Below are 22,187 nucleotides of genomic sequence, written 5' to 3' on the forward strand. Positions count from 1 at the left end.
ACATGCATTCAGTTTGGCTCTATAAGGATGCTCATTCTGATAATACTGCGTGACCTTTGTTAACGTGTTCATGCATGTGGATTTTGTGAGAATGTACTGAGACACACCAGGGAGCATGAAATGGGTGTGACACTTCAAAATGTGTTCATGGGCAGCAGTTGCAGCATGAAGGCTTGTGTAAGGGCTGCACCAGGTGTATAAGCAACTGCACTCACATGGAACTGAATTTCTCTTTTTCAAGTTAATTCCTGCGCATTGAGGTTTCTTTTTTCTTTCTTTCTTTTTTTTTTTTCTTCTAATTTTGTTTCACAGCCTGTTAGCACTGCACCATCATGGAGCTGGAGCACTTTGATGAGCGGGACAAGGCTCTGAGGTACACCCGAAGAGGCTCGAGGGGGAACGGGCTCCCCAGTCCCACTCACAGCGCTCACTGCAGCCTGTACAGAACCAGGACACTGCAAGCTCTGAGCTCAGAAAAGAAAGCCAAGAAGATCCGCTTCTACCGCAACGGGGACCGCTACTTCAAGGGGATTGTGTATGCAATTTCTCCGGAGAGATTCAGGTCTCTGGAGTCGCTGCTTGCTGACCTTACAAGGTCCCTGTCAGACAATGTCAACTTGCCTCAAGGGGTGCGGACCATATATACCATTGATGGGTCTACAAGGATCACCAGTATGGATCAGCTGGTGGAAGGTGAGCAGAGTGGTTGTAAGATCGATGGGATGATTCAGTCTTGAAGATTGCCAGAGCTGCACTTAGCTTTTGTTCATGAGATGATAAAGTTTCTAATGATGTGTCTTTAATTCTGCAGGAGAGAATTATGTCTGTGCCTCCATAGAGCCCTACAAGAAGGTGGACTACATAAAGAATGTAAACCCCAACTGGTCGGTCGGTGCTAAGACTGCTGCAGCAGTTCGAGATTTCTCCTCCCTAGGTAGTGCCAAGGCCGTATCCCCAGAAACCAGGGAGAGCAAGGACTTCATCAAGCCCAAGCTGGTGACAATAGTTCGCAGCGGAGTAAAGCCCCGGAAGGCCATACGAGTCCTGCTCAACAAGAAGACGGCACACTCCTTTGAGCAAGTCATGACCGACATCACAGACGCCATCAAGCTGGATTCTGGAGTCGTGAAGAGGCTTTATACAGTCGACGGCAAGATGGTAAGTGTTCAGTGATCCCCTGTTTGTTTTGAAAGGTGAGTCGACTTTACTTTCTGTCATGCAAGCACTCTTGATGCTTTTTGCATAATTCTCTCTCACACACACACACACACACACACATCAATAACCACAGCTGAGTTTCAGGCTGCGTGCACATCATTGTGGGCAATTTGGGGTTCAGGGTCTTGACCAAGAACACTTTGACACATGGAGAAACTGAAGTTGGTTGATTAAATCCACAAAACAAACCCTTTCCTCCCATGAGAGGGAAAACGTTTCCAAATATATTTTAATTGTACTGTAAAAAGAACAGCAATTAACTATTCCCAAAGGAGAGTAAGTTAATCCATTTTTTATGTTTTATCCAAACTGTAATTCATGCAGACTGAGTATAACTGACTATAATGTCGTAGTTTGGAGAGACATCTTCACTTACAGTGTATCTTGTCACCAGTTAACCTAACAAGCATGTCTTTGGATTGTGTGAGGATCAGGATGTGAGTGAACAAGTGAAAACCCTTGAAAGCACAAAAATATCATGCAATTTCCCCATAAAAGGGCCCAAACTCAGATGCAAACACAGATCTTCTTGCTGTGAAAGGTCAGTGTTATCCACTTAACCACAGTGCCTTTCTGAAAAAAAAAATACAAATTTTCAAACATGAAATTACAATGCAATAACTTTTCAGTGACTTAAATGTCCGTCTGGTTGTGTTTGTAAAGCTTCTTTCTCATGGTGTTTGGAATAAAACCTGCAGCTGACCAGATACAGCATACAGCCGTGTCACTCAGGATAGACGTGTGAAGCTAACGCTGCAGAAGTCGCTCGGTCTCGGTGTTCTGTGTGGGCTTCTTTATGTTCTTTATGTGCAGGATTGTTCTGGTTACTCCGGATGTCTCCCACACTCTAAACACAGAGGCTAATTTGAAATTGTAATTTGTCCATCAATATAAATGTGAGTGTGCTTCTGTTGCTCTCTGTTTACTCTGAGCAGGCAGCTTGTCCGGCATGTATCCTGACTTCAGTTGCTTCTCTGATTTAATTTGTTTTTGAAGCATTGAGACTGAATGTTTATCTTATAAAAATCGTAGGTGGAAGCAAAGCAGCCTGAACGATGTTAAGTGCTCCGTACCTGAGGGAACATGGTACTCTTATGGCTTTTTTTTTTTCTCTGCCACTTTAGCATTAATTGCTCGCCACTGGGAAAAGACGGAAGTAAGCTTTGTTGAAGAGAAAGTCAAGAGAGGCTTGGCTCTTGTGCATCAATTAGTGTACAGCACCTAGAATACAGATATTCTGCTATTTTGATTGAAATGTTGTGATAAATTGCCATTCTGAGTTCTGGCTTTGTTTTTGTGGCTCTGTCTCTAACAGAAGGTAATTTCAGTCTGTTAATGAAATGGACCTTGGCCTCTGACAGTTGAGCTGGTCTGTGCTTCATTCATCTCTGTCAGAATGGCTTCCTGATCCGAACAGGGAGACAGCCCCGTAGGTTCAAAGTCACCTGGGAAAAACTGCTAAATGTATTACATGAAATGGGTTTCTAGGGCTCCATCTCATATTCCTACCAACAGTAGCACACTATTAAGATGACATTCACTTAGGGCATTGTATAAGGCGGGCCAACTGATCGAAAGAACAAGCCCCGTGCTTTTGTGTTTGAATATAATCATTCAGTATTTCCATTGTTGTACTCTTTTATTCCTGGTGTAAGTTTATAGAATTTATATCACATACTACAATTGATGTATATGGAAATCAGCCCATCAGCATCCATAGCCACACATCAAGTAATTATCTTGTACAGCTTAACCCTTTCCTCCTGTCCTGACATCACTGACAGCCTGGATTCTTAAGCCAGCTTTTCATACAGATGATTTTCCCAGAACATTTCTCACATCTTCAATTCCCAAACGACTAGATTGCACAGAAGTGAAGCTTTCCACTGTACTAGTCATTACAGTGGTCCTTTTGCAGTACAACCATCCAGTCACAGACAAGATGTGGGACGGACACACAGTTGTAACTGGAGCTTTCCAGGACGATCATCACTTGCCTGCTTCGCTCTGTGGTCCACATGTCTTGACTCGGTACAAATTCCAAACAAGATGTCCTTTCTAATATAGCTCTCAGTGGGATTTGAACCTTGACCTCACAAGCTTGCTGCTCTAACCTCTTGGCCAGGAGGGTCAGACACTCAGGGGCTATATACACATACAGCCAAATTTCATCAAGAGTGGGCCAGACCAGTAAAATAACCCCACAATGACCTTAAGTTTAATGTTGAAAGGTTTTATTTTTTGTCATGGCGCAACACAGAATCACTCACACATTCCATCATTGCCATAAAACTAAAATAAAGTCACCAATCAGAGGTTCAACTCACAATTTGCTACGTTTCAAATCATTAACAGTTATGAGTGGTATTTTCAATTTTTAATGTGAAATTTTTATCAGATATCTAGTCAGGCAACTCTGTTTCATTTTCCTCGTAAAAGATGTTTGCATCAAATCACAGGTTAAAGCAGTCCTGCTTTACGGCCTCATATTATTGGCTAGTTTACTGGCTGCTGCACAAACAATTGACAGAATGCTCCTTTAAATCTGGCAGCTATTCTAAGCTTGGATCACATTATGCTGGCATTCTTGTGACTGTTCTTTGGCGAAAGTATGTTTCTCTTTAAAGCCCAGGTTCTCTGGCTGTGCCGGGTCCGATGGTAAAATGGTTTCCTGCGCCGGTTGCTAGGTAACAGCCTCTGCGGCAGAGCGGTGCAGCAGTGATGTCAGGACTGGAGGTGTACTGTGAGAGCGCTCGCTCTGTCAGCCTTATTATACACATGGCGGCAGGATGGAGCACATGGCTGAGGCTTAATCCGAGAATAGGCCTCATTGTGTGTTGAGGGAACAGTTGGGGATTTTATTTTAACACCAGCAAACAAATCTGCCTTCACAGATCCTCTGAATTATTGTTGAAATGACAGTAGGTCTATGATTGAGAGATTTCTGTGATTTATTTTTGTGGTTTTCCTATTTTTTTTACACAGTACCTGACGTTTGTGTCATTTCTTTTCATTTGATTAACTGCCGGTATTGCGTGGCACTGCAGCGCCTTGCCAGGTTTCTCTTCTGTTTCTGTCTCAGGTTGTGTCTCCAGATGGTCACATAAGCACTCACTGGCATTAGAGGACCTATTTTCATGGGTGTTTAACCTTTGGTAAATTATCCGTTTGTTCTTTTGTGACCAATTTGTAATGATTTAGATATTGTTTTTTATATGAGTCCTTTTCGGTTATTTGTGGAATTAGCTTAGGGTTTGGCATATATAAACCAAAAAAACATAAGTGAAAAGTACATTTGTTCATTTGTTATTTCTCCACTCATAACGTATCATTTCAAGCATTTCAATTAATATTATTTTTGCGTTTTTATTGTGATAAGGGCCACTGGTTCAAAAATTATGCCTTGTTATTTTCTTATTCTGAGATACTTTGATTATGATATTAGTAGCTTATATCCTAAAATAAATAATAAAACAAAAAGGTTTCGATGTGTTTCACTTTATAAATGAATACACCCATAGCTCTGATGGGATTGTTGAAAGGTGTCAAACATAAGGCCTGTGGGCCAAACCTGGCCCCCAAAGGGTCCAATCCAGCCCATCAAACCACAAAGCAAAAGGTAAAAAATTCAAACATAAGACTGTGTGTGTGTGTGTGTGTGTGTGTGTGTGTGTGTGTGTGTGTGTGTGTGTGTGTGTGTGTGTGTGTGTGTTTTACACCAGCTGTAGAAGTTTGACAGACATTTCAAAGTATTTTGCACCAGACTGTTTGATGAAAATTGTCTTTGTGTTGAGATGGTAGTCACTTTTGGTAGTAACTGTTTGGTTGAAATATCAACATTTTCATCACATAGACTGTGCGATACAACAAAGAAAAACTTTAAAGTTAGAATCAAATGTTATTTGACCCACCTAAGATGAAATTAGACTCTATCTGGCCAATTGACATCCTTGGTAGAGTTGATGTGAGGCTAAAGGAGATAGGAAATTCATTATGGCAATATAAAGAAGGTGTATCAAAAAGTGACTCATTTTCTTTATCAATATATTTTGTTCAATTCAATCTGCTACTGAAATATAGTGGGACAAATTGTTCATGTTTTCCATCATCTCTCTTATGCTTCTTTCTGCTAGTGGATTTCTGTGTTATTCGTTTTGGCGTCATGAGTCATGACTTTATCAGCTGATCTGACTCTGCTTGATGCCTTAATGCTGCTGAGTCACCCTGAAGCTCCCCTGCCATTTGAATTTACAAGTTTACAAGGTTAACGCCCACCGTGTTAATGTTCTTTGGATGCACCTTGTAAACCGTGATGACTCCTTGAAATGATTAAAGGCAGTCGCAGAGTGAATTTATTGCAACCCAGACCGTAATGGAATTACCGCATCATCAGCTTGGCTCTAAGCAGAGAAACACGCCACTGTGGGATGTAACCCGGATATCATGCAAGAGAACAGCGGTTCTAACTATTCCATCCTGACTATGAATGACTGGGCTCTGTGCTGTAATGCCATTATACACACCACTACCGTAGTGAGTCAGACTCATTTGAATTCAGGGTTCAGTTAAGTTTCAGAAGTGAAATGAGAGCAGGATAACCTGTAGATCAAAAGAACTCTAAAAGATTTCCTGTTAATGAACAGCAAACAGGCAAAGTGATCATGGTTATACGAAGCAGAGGGGTAATCCTCTGTGGTGAAATGTTGCATCAGTTCTGTATGAAACATGCTAATTCATGCATCAGAAATGAGTTCCTGTCTGGAAGTGGCTCTGAGATCTGAGGTGGTCTTTGTGCCTGCAAGCAAACCTAACTGATGCTTTCCAATTCATTTCTTCTCGTTGACCTTTCTCCCTGCTGCTTCCTGCTTTGGCCACAAGTGATCTCCTCTGGTAAATACCACAACTGCACAATTCATAGAGGGATCAGCTGCGGGGAATGAAGTGATCGGAAATAATCGCTCACTACTTCACTGTGACTTCAACCTTTCAGCTGCTTTTCCATGTTAAAGGATAATTATTTTTGCTTTCCTCTCTGTAACTAAAGGGAGTAAGTGAGGATGGGAGAATTGGGGGAAATGTCTGGCTTTCCTCTCACCTACTGCTGTGAGCTGGCTGGAAAACACAGAGCAGCCACACATTTTGGGACTGAAAACATTTCCTGCCTCTCATCTTTTTTTGTCTGACCGGATACCAATTATTCCCGAGCATCAGTGGAAGTTGCTGCTGTACTTAAAATAGAAAACTGCACCAAGTTTACAGCATGGGAAATGAGGCATGCGAGCTGCATCAGCTGTGATTTTACTCATCATGCTTAATGCCTACTTTATGTTATTGCAAAAAAATAATTAAATTCAAATACTTCAGTAAAACAAACTACGTATTTGAAAATAATAGGAGGAGGACTAGTTTTCTGGCACTGCTGTGTGCTAACTGCTGTGTTTTGTCTCTCACTTCTCAGATAGATTTAGAAACCTGGTGAGCGCCATCTGTCCACAGGATTAATTATTCCACTGCATTTCTCTGTGTCCTCTTTGCGTGCAGTATGGGCTGCTTTAATCGGTCAGCTTTCGTAGTGTGCAAAGCTTCCACTGTGATTTTTCTGAGCAGCACTTTTACTTGTGGAAATCATAGATAAAACCCTGGCGATCAATATCCGCATGGGATCCGCCAGGACCACTGGAAATGTGTGTGTGTGTGTGTGTGTGTGTGTGTGTGTGTGTGTGTGTGTGTGTGTGTGTGTGTGTGTGTGTGTGTGTGTGTGTGTGTGTGTGTGTGTATTAGGCGGATGAGAACCATAATGGAGCTGCAGTGTCATTGAGCCCGAAGGCAGAAGTAATCAATGCGAGGCATCACATTCACTGCTGGCCCAGTTCAGCTGCAGCAGGTCTTCCTCTGACTGTGTTTTCAGGTGAACCAACCTCCTGTTCAGGCTGAGGTGTTTTCAATAAATGATCCTTATTTAGTGTTTCAATGCTTGCTGTTTAAACTTCTATTAGGGATACTCTGCTCCTTATTACAAGTCACTACCTGTACCTGTGCATATTTATCATGTCTATTTTTTTTTTTTTTTTTTTTTTTTTTGGGGATTGGTTTTAAAGATTACAGTTTGAAGATATTGATGTCAAAGATAATTGAACCTAAAATACAGCAACCTGCATGCTCCAACTCAGCGCTGTTAAACATAAGGCACGTAGACCAAAACTGGCCCACAGAAATCTCCAATCCAACATTAAATGCTGCTCTGATTGTAAAGTTGCATTTCCGACTCCAGCTTTCAATGAGATAACGCAGAGAAATCCAGTTAATACGGAGCTTAATTCAATGTGAAGGTGAACTAAAAACATGATGATGAAATGCCTCTGGTTGCGCTTACTGTATGTATTTTAATATTCTTCCTACTTTAATATTACATATTTTAGTTGTAGTACTTTGAGATTTGCTTCAGATTGAAGTGCAGTTCAATTAAAAATGTATGAGTATCAGTATAACAGTCATAATATTTTGTTTCAGAATTTAAGTGCTTTTTTTTAACAGAAAATTGTGATGGTTATTTTACAACTGTTCCACTTCATCTCCATATCAGCAGCTCCAGTACGATGTTTTCAGTCTGCAAGTGGTCAGTTTCTTTCGAATGATGAAGTGGTAACGAGTCTCGCTGATGCACGTGCACAGTGCACGCTGCCTGGATTGATCCCAGATTAACAGACAAGCTGTGATTTTCTGAGACTTCCATATCGCTGCCTTCAAAGCTCCTCTCTTCAGGATCTCACACAGTGTCTTTTTTTTCCTTTGTGGAGCAGAAGGAGTGGGAAGGACAGAGGCCATCATAATGGATGGGAGCCAAATGGCCTTTCGCTGTTTGGAGGTGCTTTAGCTGCTCGTTGTTTTTTAACCCTCTCATTACCAAAGTGGCTGAACATTATTTTAATGTCATGGCTGTAAAACTGTCAATAAATGCGCAATCACTGATTGCTTCAGCTTTTCTTCCAGCATAACCTCTATTTTCAATACCTGGCAGATCCTTAATATTACTGTTTGTGTGAAAGTCGAAGTGTTGGTACATCAGAACAAAGGCAGGAGAAAACATGACCTTTAAAAGGGTTAAAGGGCAGCGGCAGGGACCTCGTCTTCTGGCTTCATCGTCTTCATCCCTCCTTTCTTTGCTCTGTCTCAGGACTTAAGTCGCTGTTTTAGACGCCTGCTGAACTCAGCATGGTTTCTAATGATGAAACAATTAATAATGAATAAATACCAACATTTAGCACTTTGAATTATTTATCATTTAAAAGGAATCTCTATTATCTAATAATTCTGACTGAACACTGCCAGCACCGCCTTCTTCTCTCTGAGCATCACGAACACATAATGACTCATTCTTACACTTTTCTGTGAGACTTCGCAGGACTCTTGTTTTGTTTTATTTATTTTTTTTTTTTCCTGTATCTGTGAGTAGCTTTTGGCATGCAGATCAACTTTCTTACTCACCAGCCTGTTGGGGGAAAAAAATCCACTTAAAGCAAGCAAATCGCACACAGTCACACTCATTGGTGTGGGGGTGTCAGCGTGCACAGGCTGAGCAAGCATTGAATAAATAAGCAGCCTTGACTCACAAAACAGTGCATGTGACACGTTGCAAAGCAGTTCTTTTGTTTTTAGGGATCTACATACTCTAGCACAAAAGACAGAAACATTTTTAGAATGAAGGGTCAGCAAATTCTGCGTTTATTTGTAGCTGTGAATCTGAGTTAATGAAAGCAAAAGTTGCCTCTGCTCCTTAGAAAAACAATCATTTGCTCTGTTTTTGAGAATAATGCATATGTGGCGACTGCGCTGATTAAAACAGCATCTTCTTAGCCTGGAAACAATGTGAGTGTTTTCATTGGAGGGACTCCATGAGCTCTGTGTTGATGTGATGAGCGACTAGTATTACATCCTGTGTGACATGACTTTATATTGACTAATCCACACACAATGGAAGGCAATTAACTTAATCTCTCACTGGGGATGGAAACTATTTAATGAATGGCAGATGACATTGCCACTGACTGGACTGAATTCTTTCCAGCAGGTTTAAAATGGGTGTTTTGTTTTTTTCTCTCTCTCTCACATAGTAGTTACCCTAAAGATACTTTCATTGAGCTGTTCCAAAATAAAATGAGGTCAGTTCCATCATCTGTGTGCTAGAAACATGGTCGCATTGGTTTGTTCTTTTATACTTTACCCAGTTTGAATATGTGATCAGTGTGTCTGTGTTCAACTGGAATCCAATAACATGCAGTGTTTTTTTTTAAACGTAAGCATTGTAAAATGAGCTGATGTTAATCAATACTGTAGATTTCTTTATGAAATATTATAATAGAGGACTTAAAAGTGTTGTAGTTGCATAGATTGTTCGATTTTGGTTATTTTACTTTCATATAAGAGACTGATTTCAGTTTGTTACAAATCATTCTTCACATCTGGTTTGGTCTTAGCGCTGAGGGTGGAATCCAGCAGACTGCGAGGGAAGACAGGAATCCACATTCACTTTTACATCCTGGAGCCATTTATCCTTCATGTTGACAGGTTATTTAGTTTGTTTTAATATTTATTATTGCATTATTTTGACACATGGGTGCAGGAGTTGGACACTGGTTATAGAGGGCAGAGGTCACAAAGTTCAGCCTGTAGGAAAATACAACATCTTAAAGTTGAATGCAATTTTGCCAATTTCATGTCATAATAGTATAAATCATACTTTTGGATGCACAACAGACACCATCAGACTTGTGCTTTATGTGTTTTTTTTTTTCCTGTTTTGTGGATTAATTTTCAGTATCTCTCTAATGTCAGTTATTACGTAACAATGCTGCTCTCCTTCGGAACCATTGTTTTAAACTCCCTTCCTCCACCAGGTCACCTGCCTCCAGGACTTTTTTGGGGAAGACGATATATTCTTCGCTTGTGGGCCTGAAAAGTTCCGCTACCAGGACGACTTCAACCTGGATGAAAGCGGTAGGTGTGCTGGAGAGGTTTTGTACGCAGTGCTCGCCCTCCAGGCTTTGTTTTGTTTGCCTTCGCTTGCCGTGCGCAGCGCTATATATTACTTCTTTATTTATCTTCTTCTTATGTGACTCAGGGAGATGGTGAATGTGTCTAATGTATAGAAAACTTTGTTTTCTCACTCCCACCTCCTCTCAGGTCAGATGTTTGTTTGAGAAGAACAGGTCAGATATTATCAGTTGCAATATGTTATAAATCGTGGATTATATTTGTCAACCTGCATCTTCTTTACTGCTGTATCGTGTGTGTGTAGGCTTCCTCCCGCAGTCCAAAATCAAACGTTTCAGGATCGCTAGTGACACTGTATTGCCTGTAGGAGTAAATGTATCAGTGTCTTGCTTTCGCTCATAGTTATTTAGGGTCAGTTCTGGTGTCTCAAAACCCTGAAGTTGGAGAAAGCATCATAGAAGAGGAATGGATGAAAACCGTTTACAGCTGACTGACTCAGTTTTTGTCCTTTGATTTTTATTATGTAATCATTTATTTCTTGTTACTCATCAACATGATTGCGCACTGACTCATGGAGACTCACACGTGTCAATTTAGGTGACAAAAATGACAAAAACTACGTGTTAGGATTTATGGGCAAACAAATAGAAAGGAGGAGTTTGAAAGTCTGTTGGTTTATTGCAAGACTTGAGAGGAACAGACTCGTATAGTGCCATAATAACCTTTAAACAATTACAGTGGAAAATACCTACAACCTCTTAATGTTCAGGAAACTTTCTGGTGCAAAATACAGTGAAATATTGGGGAAAAAAAATGGAGTTTGTGGCTTTGGTTTCATACCGATGTTTCAGAATTAAAATATTCCTTCTTGGCGAAGCTGCATTAACATGAATGATAGCAGATTCGCTTGGTGTTACCGACTGTTTGTAAAACTACATGTTGAAGTTTTCCGACTGTGTTTGCAGAATGCCGGGTGGCAAAATCTGCATCGTACGGTCGACTCCCCTCAGTGCACGGTCGCTCCTCACCAAGAAGCGGTGGGATGTCTCGCAGGAGCAAGTCTCCTTCTTCGACAGGTTCAGGTCTGTGTGTGTGTATGTGTGTGTGTGTGTGCTCTCAGGATTCATTAGTTTCATTCTGCTGTATTTAATCACACTGCCTACCTTTGGTTGTGCAGCGAACGGCACTGCAGGCAGTCAGCTCTCCACTCCTCGCTCTGGAAAGTCTCCCAGCCCCTCTCCAACCAGTCCGGCCAGCCTCCGAAGACGACAGGTGAACTCATGAGGCTTCAGGAGGAGCTTTAACAGCATTCTGCTCAATGATCAGTGCAAAAAGTGACACTGAATGGGTTAATAAGCCAACAATTCTGAATCCAAACAAACATTAGAATATTAATCTATTGGCCTGTCTGACCATGCTCTGGATTGATCAAACTGAAAAGCACTTGTCTTACACCCTTTCAGTGTTGTTTATAGTGTCTGATCTAAACCAATAACGTCTAAAAAAAACATTGCCATCATCCTACCACTGCTGCTTTTGATACATACCCTTGTGCTTTTTGTATTCGGTCTGTCACCTTTAATAAGTTTGTATTTTGTGTTATGCGTATATACATAATTAACTTTGTTTATCGTCTCATCCAACAGACACAAAGAGACAGAACAGAAAGCCCCTCATATGTTTGACTCTGATATTAAATTTCATTATCGGCGCGGTGATCATACGGCAGGCTGGGTCGATATCAACATGTTGGAGGATGTATTTATTATTTTCCTGATGTTGCTTCGCCATGCTTGATTCATTTCTATCTAATCTCATGTATTGTGCTCGGGGCCAGCAGTGTGGAACAAACAGGCTTTGTGTAAAGCAGGCTGTAATCACATTTGTTCAGGCTTCTCCTTCTTTGAAGTTGTTGCAAGACAAAGTGCATCACCGTGTGTGTTAATCCCCACTCTACTTTCCAGGGATCTCTGCACAGCGGCTCCTCGCTCTCGCTCGCCTCCACCAAGGTGTGCAGCTCCATGGACGAAGGAGATGGGCCGAGCAGTGAAGGTGAGCCAGTTTGGTTAAATTCTACTTTCCTGTATTTTCAAAATATAAGATATCATCGTTGCACATATTTTTATCATCATCACCTATATTGACGACAATATATATATTATTAAATATTTCTGGACAGCTGAGCCAATGGATGAGAACTCCTCAGTTCCTGCCTCCATAGCAGAGAGATACAAAGTTGGGAGGACTTTAGGGGACGGAAACTTTGCAGTGGTGCGCGAGTGTGTGGAGAGATCCACCGGGAGGGAGTACGCTCTCAAGATCATCAGCAAACATAAATGCAGGGGAAAGGTGAGTCCGGTCACACAAAAATGTGGGTTCATTTAATATAGCTGTTATTTTTCTCACTGATCAGCAGATGGCGCTGTGGGGCTAAGTGTACAGCATCGTCAGCTCCTGGTTGAGAGGTTCAAACCAACTGACATTCTCTTTCCACTGATTTAAGGTCTATTTGCTACTGTGAAGAGTTGTTCTACCAAACACAAATATCTTTGCCTAATGTGCGTTGTGTATATATATTGTAAAATGTTGCTTAGCAGGACTTCTCAGTCCCACACATCACTGATTTATGTTAAATATTCATGCTGTACTGTCTTTATGTTTCTTTATCTCCCAGGAGCACATGATACAGAGTGAAGTATCAATCCTCCGCCGTGTGAAACATCCCAACATTGTACTGTTGATCGAGGAAATGGACACTTCCAATGAACTCTATCTCGTCATGGAGTTAGTCAAGGTATTCTACTTTATGCTGTCAGACTGAATTAGATTGATCTATTATGGATTTCCTGTCGGAAGATAAAGTGGTTATATGAAATCTCCAAACCTGCTCATGAGTGCCAGGTTTAGTCATTACTGTCCCGGATGCTCTTTTCCCAGGGCGGCGATCTCTTTGATGCCATCACCTCGTCCAACAAATACACCGAGGCCGATGCCAGCTGTATGCTGTTCAATTTGGCGAGCGCCATCAAGTATCTGCACGGTCTCAACATTGTTCACAGAGATATAAAACCGGAGAATCTGCTGGTAAGTTTGTCTCCATAAAGCTTCTGCTCCTGCAGGGAGTGAAGTTCACAAAGTGATGTCTCCTGGTGTATAATAAACATATCAGTATCTTCATTAATGTTAATGAAAAATGTTAAACTTCATACATAAATCAATCAAATGTAATGTATTCATCACTTTTTAATTTTATGCAGGCTGATAGAATTCAGAGTGCTTCACTTGAGAATTCATATTCAACAAATTTGTATTTTGATATCATATAATGGTGCTTATATCTTTTCAGTAACACATACAATCTTGTAGCGACCATTACTGCCGGGAATATAGTGATTCTGGACTTTTTTAATTTAAAAAAACCAATACTGTAATACCTTGTCCATAAAATTTTACAATTTTTTTTTTTACAAAACCATAATGGAGCATGTGTTGCAGTGTTTGTTCTCAGTGAAAAAATATGAGCCCAGACATCCACTATACCTGTTTTTTGAGAAGAAAACTGCACAAAGTTTGCAAACAAACTGTTAATTTCGAAGAAATTAATTCTTATTTATGCATTATTAAATTATGGTTTGCAGTTGTTACATGACAGTGGCTAAAAGACAATATTACACTCCTGGCAAGTTATGACATTATTGGCTTATTTATGTTCAAAAATGACAAAATTATCATGTTATTGATTGTTATATTAATTGCTTATTTATTATGGTTTTTTTTTAAGGATCAGACTATCTCTGTTCAAATAATCTGCCTAGAACTAAAGACTTTCAGGGAAGAATTAAGGTTTTTAAGGGTCATGGTGTCAGACAGTTTGTGGGCTTTGAGTGGTTTTGAGCCCTCAGCCAGGCTTGCAGTGGAAATTATTTTCATATTTTGGACTAAAACTAATCGAAAACAGACACATTTTGCCTTTTCTAGTTTGAAGAAATATCTCTGCAATAAAGTGCATTTATGTTTTTTTTTTCTCATTCATCGAGATACCTTCTCACCGACTCTCTCTGGTTTATTTTCTGGCTCCATTTGTGCTCCCCAGGTGTACGAGCACCAGGATGGCAGTAAATCTCTGAAGCTGGGGGACTTCGGCTTGGCCACCGTCGTCAACGGGCCACTCTACACCGTGTGTGGCACACCCACCTACGTGGCTCCAGAAATTGTTGCAGAAACAGGGTGAGTCGGAGTGTCTGCATTGTGTAAACTATCAGGGGGAGATTTTATTTGACCTTTCAGTCTCCCTCATGTTGCTGTTGGATTACAGGTACGGCCTCAAGGTCGACATCTGGGCAGCCGGTGTCATTACTTACATTCTGCTGTGTGGATTTCCTCCTTTCCGTGGGTGAGTGATCCTCAGGGTGAATCTAGTTTTAATCACGTCATTGTGCGTATTTTTGAACATCCATTCTTCAATTCATGCAGCAGCGGAGAGGACCAGGAGGCTCTCTTTGAACAGATTCTGAAGGGTCAGCTTGACTTTCCTACATCGTATTGGGAGAATGTGTCCGATTCGGCCAAGGTGTGTGAGTGTGTGAAAGTTTTGTCTTGGTTGGAGTTGATAAAAAGATACAAAGGCGCAGTGTTTAAGCGTCCTCTCTGTCCAGGCTCTGATCGGCGGGATGCTCCAGGTAGACGTGGATGAAAGATACTCAGCTCTACAGGTGCTCGAACACCCCTGGGTCAACGTAAGTTCCGCTCTTCAAGGTTCCTTCATTTTACGATAATCATGAACAAGCACCATCAGTGTGACAGAAGCGCCTGACTTTGGGTTTTCAGGATGTGTCGGAGAATAAGCACCAGCTCTCCGTGGCTGGAAAAATCAAGAAGCACTTCAACACTGGACCCAAACTCAGCATCAACACGGCGGGAGTGTCGGTCATTACGGTAAGTACCGAACCTCCACTGTGCATGGAAACAGAAGACAGCTTTAGTTTTCATCATTTTTTTTCCTTTTTTCGTCTTCATGCTTCATGTTGTTTTTAAGTTGCTGCTTGCATTTCATTCTTTACTTAAAGTGGAAATGAATTCACTTTTTTTGTAATATATATATAATTTCCCAGCCTCCTTGCACTCTTCTGTGTTTCTGCATCCCGCAGCAGCTCCTCATCCCGTCAGCCTTGACTGTTAATCCAGCAAACAGCACGGCTTTTCAGTAAACTCAACAGGTTTAGTTTGGATTTAGTTAAGTTAGATTCTTATAAGATACATTTTCAGTATGTCAACTGTTTACCAGAGATTTGTTTATCTACCATCAAAGCTGAGCCCATGATATTCTTTTTTTCTTCCTCCTTCTGGTATCAGAAGTTCTAAAATCAGCCGCTTGTAGCTTAAATCTAACGGGCTAACCCATGCTCTGAATCCAAAGTGCTCCTCTGAGTTGTCTCTCTCTGCTCAGCTGGACCAGGAGTTTACTCTGCAGAAGTCAGGGTCTTTGGACCACAGCCAGCATCCAGGAATGTTCTGGATCAGGTACGGCGCAGCATAGTGGTAAAACGCAGAGAGTGCTTCCACATGGCAGAACGCTGGCAGCCTCCATTTGGCCATGGACGGACCGCTCTCATTCCTCACGCCATCATTACTTCTTCTTCATCTCACCGAAGCTGTGGCTGTTTCTCTTCAGCCAGACGCGAACATGACTTCGCTTTTTGGGTGCTCACAGATGCTTCGCTCGTGTTCAGGACAGAAGTCTGCAGCCTTTGTAGCCAACAGATGCTTCTTTTGCAATATTCCACCAAATAAAATTCATCTGGAGCCACAAAACTTGTTTAACTTGTTTTGTTAAATGAGGATAATGCAGCACAAAAACTTTAAAAGGTTTTGTAATATCTTAAAAACAACAATTTAATGTTGCATTAAAGTTTCATTAGTACACTTTAGAATGGCAAGATTAGATTTTTAACACGTTTTCTAGCTGTGGTACTACGACTTTAAAAACAAATCTTAACTGTTTTGACTCATTTTAGCTTCTTGCTTGTTTTTCATTTACTTTTTGTTTGTATTTATTTATTTTTGTTTTATAGCTGATCTTCCTTTGTGCCTACATTTCCTCATGGGTTTCATTTTTTTTTTTTTTTTTTTTTTTTTTTTTTGCCATTTCAGCTATTTCATTTTTTTTCATGCAGTGTACTTCTTTTTGGCAGTTTTGCTTTTCTACCTTTAAAAAAGAGGAAAAAGAAGAAATTGCATACTATGGAAATGAGTCTGGGATATAAATAGAATAAGATGAGAATGTTCATGTAATAAAAGCTTCATGGAGCCTCTACAGAGCAGCTGAGGAGCCGCATGTGGCTGCAGAGCTGCAGGATGCAGACCTCTGGTTTAGGAGCTGAAATTAAACTGGTTCAGAAGGAACATGCAGCTTTTCACCTGCGCATGCTGACTCAGGCTGAAACGTTCCCACGTTCATCCGCGTGTGGATGAATCCTCGTCTCCTGGGCCTCTGCCGGAGGAGCTAACCGTTGCCGCTGTCGCCCTCTCTCAGACCACGCCACTGGATAAAGAGAAGCAAGTTTTCCGAAGAAGACGCCACCAGAGTGTGAAGCCCGCCCAGCACTTCCCGCACGGAGCAGACCAGGCCGTCTCCCCCGGCGAGTTCAACTCCGAGTCCGAGGACTACTCCCCCAGCTCGGCCGACACCGTCCGCTCGCCCACCTCTCCGTTCTAACAGCCCACTGCTCTGCTCACACGGACTCTCAGAATCGAATCCAGACCTTCTCCAGTCGTAATGCTTTGATTTTGATTCTAAACTGCGTCGGTCACGTTAAATTCAAGTTAGTGGCCCGAGAAAAGACTTTTTAGTGCATGTACCAGTGTGTAAAGGGACATATCATGCATTTCCACTTATATTTGGCATGATTTAAAGTTCAGATGTCCCTCGGTGATTCTCTTTTCACTGTGTCGGCAGAACTTCCAGTCAGAAAGCTGATCCCAGCTCTCCTCTGGATGAACCCGCTCGGTTTGATCCGCTGCTCTCCACAGTCTGACCCTCCAACATGCAGCCAGCGCACACGCTCTGAAAACAAACATAAGCCATCAGATTCCATCAGTTTCCTTCTTTCTTTGCAACTAAATGTGTAAGTTTGAGCCACAGTCTGAGCTGAAGGCCGCCGAGCGACTTCGAAGACAGCAGGAGAGATTTCAGTTTGTTTCTAATATGTGAAAATGAAGGTTGTGAATCTTTCACCGTATTTATGAGGACCATTGTTGTAACAGTTTATTTATAAGGCAGGGAAAGTCTGAAAGCATGATATGTCTCCTTTTTCTTCCCAACGTATTTCTTCCAACTGGCGAAGCCTTATAACGCTGGTTTATTGTAGTGCTATGGCGCCCTCTGCTGGCTGCTCATATCTACTGCAGGAAACGACCTGCTTGTGTGGACCTTTTATTGTAAAATTGCCATATTTGAAGCATTTTGTGATGTGCATGCACAGTGTGTGCATCACCTGTAGTATCACTTCAGGACGACTCAGTCTGACTTTAATTGGAGGTGCAGAAACCTTGAACACAACATTTTAGAGGACCTAAACAGACATGCTGCTATATTGCACCATTAGCATTAGGTGGGCTTGTTATGCTCTATGAATGTCATTATTTTGTGCAGCTGGTGCGTTCGAGGAGCATGGGACTTGGGTAAAATTCCAGTTTTGAGTTGGGAGCATTCAAATGACAGCGGGAAGCATCAACCCAGCTTCTAAAATCTGCCAACACATGGATTCATTACAGTTGCTCTTTACTTTTACACATTTGAATTGACTATTTTGCAGGCTTACAAACTAGTTTTTCACTCTAACTTCCATTTACAGGATTGTTTAAAGTTTTCAGAGCGATCAAGTAATGCTTAAATCTGTTACGGCTCATTATTTCATAATTTTGTTATCACAGTTGGAGAGCAGAAGGAGAAGCTGTCAACATTAACACTGTAAGAACACGATTTATCTAAACGCTCTTACTGGAACGGCTCATTGATTTTCAATGAGTTAGAGATGATGTCCCACTGTAACAGTAGTACCTGTCATGCATTAACAGTCTCTAATAAACTACACTTAGCTTTTGGTCGATCTTTCTGCATGTTCGTAGTGTATTTCTAACTCTTTTATTGCCACTTCTTATTGTCGTTAGTACTATTTTCCCACTTTAAATAGAAAAGTAATCAACTACTTTTTACAGTGAATTACTGTCTTCTTACAGTTTTACAGTCATTTTTAGGAATTTGGACAACACTAGAGTGGAATCTGTATTTCAGTTAAAGAAAAACACAATGACTCGTATAAATGTTTAAATGCTGACTTTTTAAATTGCATTAAAACTTCACACTTCCCCAAGAGGAAAGTTCCGACATGTCTCCCCCATGCAGAAACTGGAATTTTCCCTGTTCCCAGGTCCCCATGAATGCTTCAGGAGTGCAGTGCAAGGCCTTGCCTTGGTACGAATGGATTTAAGTGCAATTAGGTGTCCTGCCCAATGAGCACAGTCTGATGTAAAATGTGCGACATGGATTGTTTCCAAACTCATAACATTAGCAACACATCAAAAGTGCACTATGTTATATTTGCAGTCAAAAATAACTTCAAAAAAGAAACACAATGTTATTAAAAATCTATGGAATTCAACTCATAGCTAACCAGCTATTTGTAGCCTTGTAATACCACATTATACCACCAGATGGTGCGAAGAGTCTTCAGTCCCAGAACAGAAGAAGCAGCAGATTTAGACTTAAGAATGTGAATAGAAAAGGTTGGAAAACAGCGGCTCACTACTGCCACCGAGTGCACAAATGTGGTAGTTTAAAATTTGCCTCCTGCACCTTTTACTGTCAGCAAACACAACAGTGCTTCCAGTAAAGTCTTTATTGTAATATTTGTTTGTTCATTCAATCTTTGTTCTGAACAGTTTCTGACCCTCGTTCATCCAGGATCTCCTCTCCGCTCCGTCTGATGCTGTAACTTGCATGTGTGCTGATTTGCATCCCCGATCGATCGATCTTTCGATTGTTCTGGTCTTTTGCTATTCGATATCAACCGGTTTTCATACTCGTCTCCATTCCTTGTTTCATTTCCTGTGATGTTTCAGGTTAAGGAGACTACAGTCATACTGCAGCTGAGTTAAGTTGTATATATATATTTTAAGAGCAATGTAACTCCTCACCTCTGACTTTGTTGTTAAAGGGCTTTTATGTTTAGGATTATTGAGGATTTGAACCAAAAAAAGCACAAAGAAAATCTTCAACTTCTGACTTTTTCCTGTCACGACTGTATCTGTTTCAATCTGAAAAGTATGTTATGAATACATCAAGTTTAAGGACAATGCTACTGAAAAGAACTGGGGAAAAAAAAGCTCTATTATATCCAAACATAGTCAGTGAACGTTATTCAACAATCTGAGCGGGAATAAATGCATTGAAAATGTCTCGAAACATTCAAACATGTAATCTGGGAATAAACTGGAACTTATTGTGGGTGAGTCATTTCCTTTTCTTGTAGTGTTTCCACTTTCAAACACTAGGTGGCAGTTTAACCAAACAAACCTCCAAAGGCCTTCATGCATATTCAATCTGCATTGTTCTGCATGTCAGTGAGGATCGAACAGGTTACACTAGATACTGGTGAATTATGTTTTTTTTATTTATTAAAAAATGACAAAATAATAGGAGCGACTGAATTCAGGTTCCAGTTTTGATGCTGATCGCAGAAGCTCCAAACATGATCATCCAAAACAACTCAAAGAAATGCAAACTGGAACATGTAAAAGAAAACACTGTAAATACGACAAATCAAATGCACATCTTCCTTTCTGCACATCACGCATACATTTTTTATTTTTTCCAAAGCAAATTATAAAATATGAACACCTTGATAAATGTTTCCATGCATAATGTCAGCTTTGGGTGAGATGGTGTTTTTTATTGCACCTGTAGAAAGAAAAAAAAAATCCTAACTCATTTTATTTGCATATTTTGAATTGAATTAGCTCAAACGTATCAAAGTCTTCAAATAATGACGACTTTCATTTCACCAAAAATAAATCAGCCGGGCACATCTCAAAAAAACTAGAATTCAGTGGAAGAATTCATTTCTGTTTTGGATTCATCACTCATGAACTTATACATTGCAACAAAAATAAAGTTTTAACTATTTTCAAGCTCTCTCTCTCACTCATTACCAATAACGACTTCAAAAACAAAAGACAAAAAAGATAAGATTCAGGCATCATAAGAACTATTCCCAAGAAGCTAGACCAAGAAATCTACCAACCAAACATTTAGTTTCCAAATAATTAAAATCAAAACTTTTTATCTCAAAAATAATTGAATATCTCATTTATTTCCTATTTTCTGAACCAGAGACATTAATCACCACAATTTAAAAAAAGGCTTGTAACACTGTAGTTTTATGGATATAGAAAAAACAACTAACATAACTTTTCAAATGATTTTCTCCATTTCTCCACATTTTGAGATGTGCCCGTTTCCTTCAAATCTCCTCAGGTCTATTCAGTGTATAATATTGCTTACCAACACTAAATGTTTTCATGATTTCACAGTAAAAACAGATAAGCAAACATTTCAAGAGTCAAACTGAAAGAAATGTGGACGCACACATATTAAGTCTATAAAAACGAGACTTCTTTGTTTTCTTACAAAATGTTAAACATCATTGACCACAGACACATTAACATCAGATAACGTTAAATAAATCTGGCATGTGGAGGAGTTCTTGAAAGAAATGACAAAAAGTATCTGAAAATGTTCAAATCTTTACATTAAGTGTCATTCACAAACAATAAAATCTTCCTTTTAAAATAAATATGGACATATTAGACTTTTTTTTACTGTTTTTGCTGATGGGATCAAAAACTTTTTTTTGTAACCACGAAGACTCACACAGAACTGGATTTTTCTCCCATATAGACATCCAAACACAACAAATTAACATTTTGTCTTTTCACATACATTTGAACACAGTTCAAGGAGCACAATGTAACATTTGAGTCATGCATCTGTTGTGCATCAGGTGGCGCTGACGAGTGCAGGTTTTGTCACTTTTTAATGTAAGTTGCATGATAAACAACCAACCGAGGACCCATTTACACGACAATGATTTCAAGTTAAAGTGCAAAACTTTCGTTGTACTTTGGGTGTCCGTTTACACGACGACGACTCCGTGTAGATGAGTGAAAGCCTATAGATGGTGGTAACACTGCTCATGTTTTCCTGGGACATGGTAGTTTTACAGCTGTGTGTTTCCTGGAATAGCAAGCCAACAGCACCCACTAGTGGCCATACATGGAAACTACATCGTTTTCGTTTTCATGTAAATGGACTTTTTTTTTTTTGAAATGTGTAAATGGGTCCCAAAAGGAAGTGCGCCTTTGGTGTTTCAAACTCAAATATTACATTCTGTATCGTTTAATAACAATGATCAAACAATGATTGTTCACATGTAATCGTCTCTTCTCTGAAGTGCAATGAAGACATTTCAACATTTATATGACGGAAACATGGCGGCTAGTCTACCAGCATTTAGATCTTTTTCAGTCTTTACAGCGAAGAGACACTTTAAACTGTTCATATTTACACTTGACCTTTTTCCTAGAAAAGTGTTCCAAGTATTTGCCATACAAATGTTGTAGAAATGTTCAAGACAGGATCACTTTGCTTTGAATTTTCACAGTTTGAAAAGGGAACGTTGGGTGTTTGAATAACCTAAATGTGTTTAAGCTGATCTCAGATGGTCTTTCTCCAGAGCAGCAAGACAAGTTTGATGTGGGGAAATCGTGATGCCGGCGCTCAGGTCGGAGTCCAGGTTGTTCAGCAGCGGACGGGCGGCGTGTTCGCCTCAGAGGCCAGAGGAGCCGGTTCAAAGGGCGCCCTGCCGATATCCTCCGGTTCGCTCAGCCTCCGCCGAGCTCTGCGGCTCCGACACTGCCGT

At 40.5% G+C, this 22,187-nt stretch overlaps 1 protein-coding gene across 1 annotated transcript; it reads left to right on the forward strand.

The window, feature by feature from the left end:
* Positions 1–309: 309 nt before the first annotated feature.
* On the forward strand, positions 310–16,959 carry LOC115400375 (serine/threonine-protein kinase DCLK1-like). Its single transcript, XM_030108203.1, has 15 exons — positions 310–693; positions 812–1,158; positions 10,113–10,212; positions 11,175–11,291; positions 11,387–11,481; positions 12,174–12,261; positions 12,389–12,558; positions 12,884–13,003; positions 13,147–13,293; positions 14,303–14,436; positions 14,525–14,602; positions 14,683–14,779; positions 14,865–14,945; positions 15,037–15,144; positions 16,742–16,959. Exons 1-15 carry the CDS (start codon positions 333–335, stop codon positions 16,922–16,924), a joined length of 2,226 nt encoding a protein of 741 aa, XP_029964063.1. The 5' UTR covers positions 310–332; the 3' UTR covers positions 16,925–16,959.
* The last annotated feature ends 5,228 nt before the right edge of the window (positions 16,960–22,187 follow it).

The sequence above is a fragment of the Salarias fasciatus genome, chromosome 14 (genome assembly GCF_902148845.1).
Source record: "Salarias fasciatus chromosome 14, fSalaFa1.1, whole genome shotgun sequence".
Taxonomy (NCBI): domain Eukaryota; kingdom Metazoa; phylum Chordata; class Actinopteri; order Blenniiformes; family Blenniidae; genus Salarias; species Salarias fasciatus.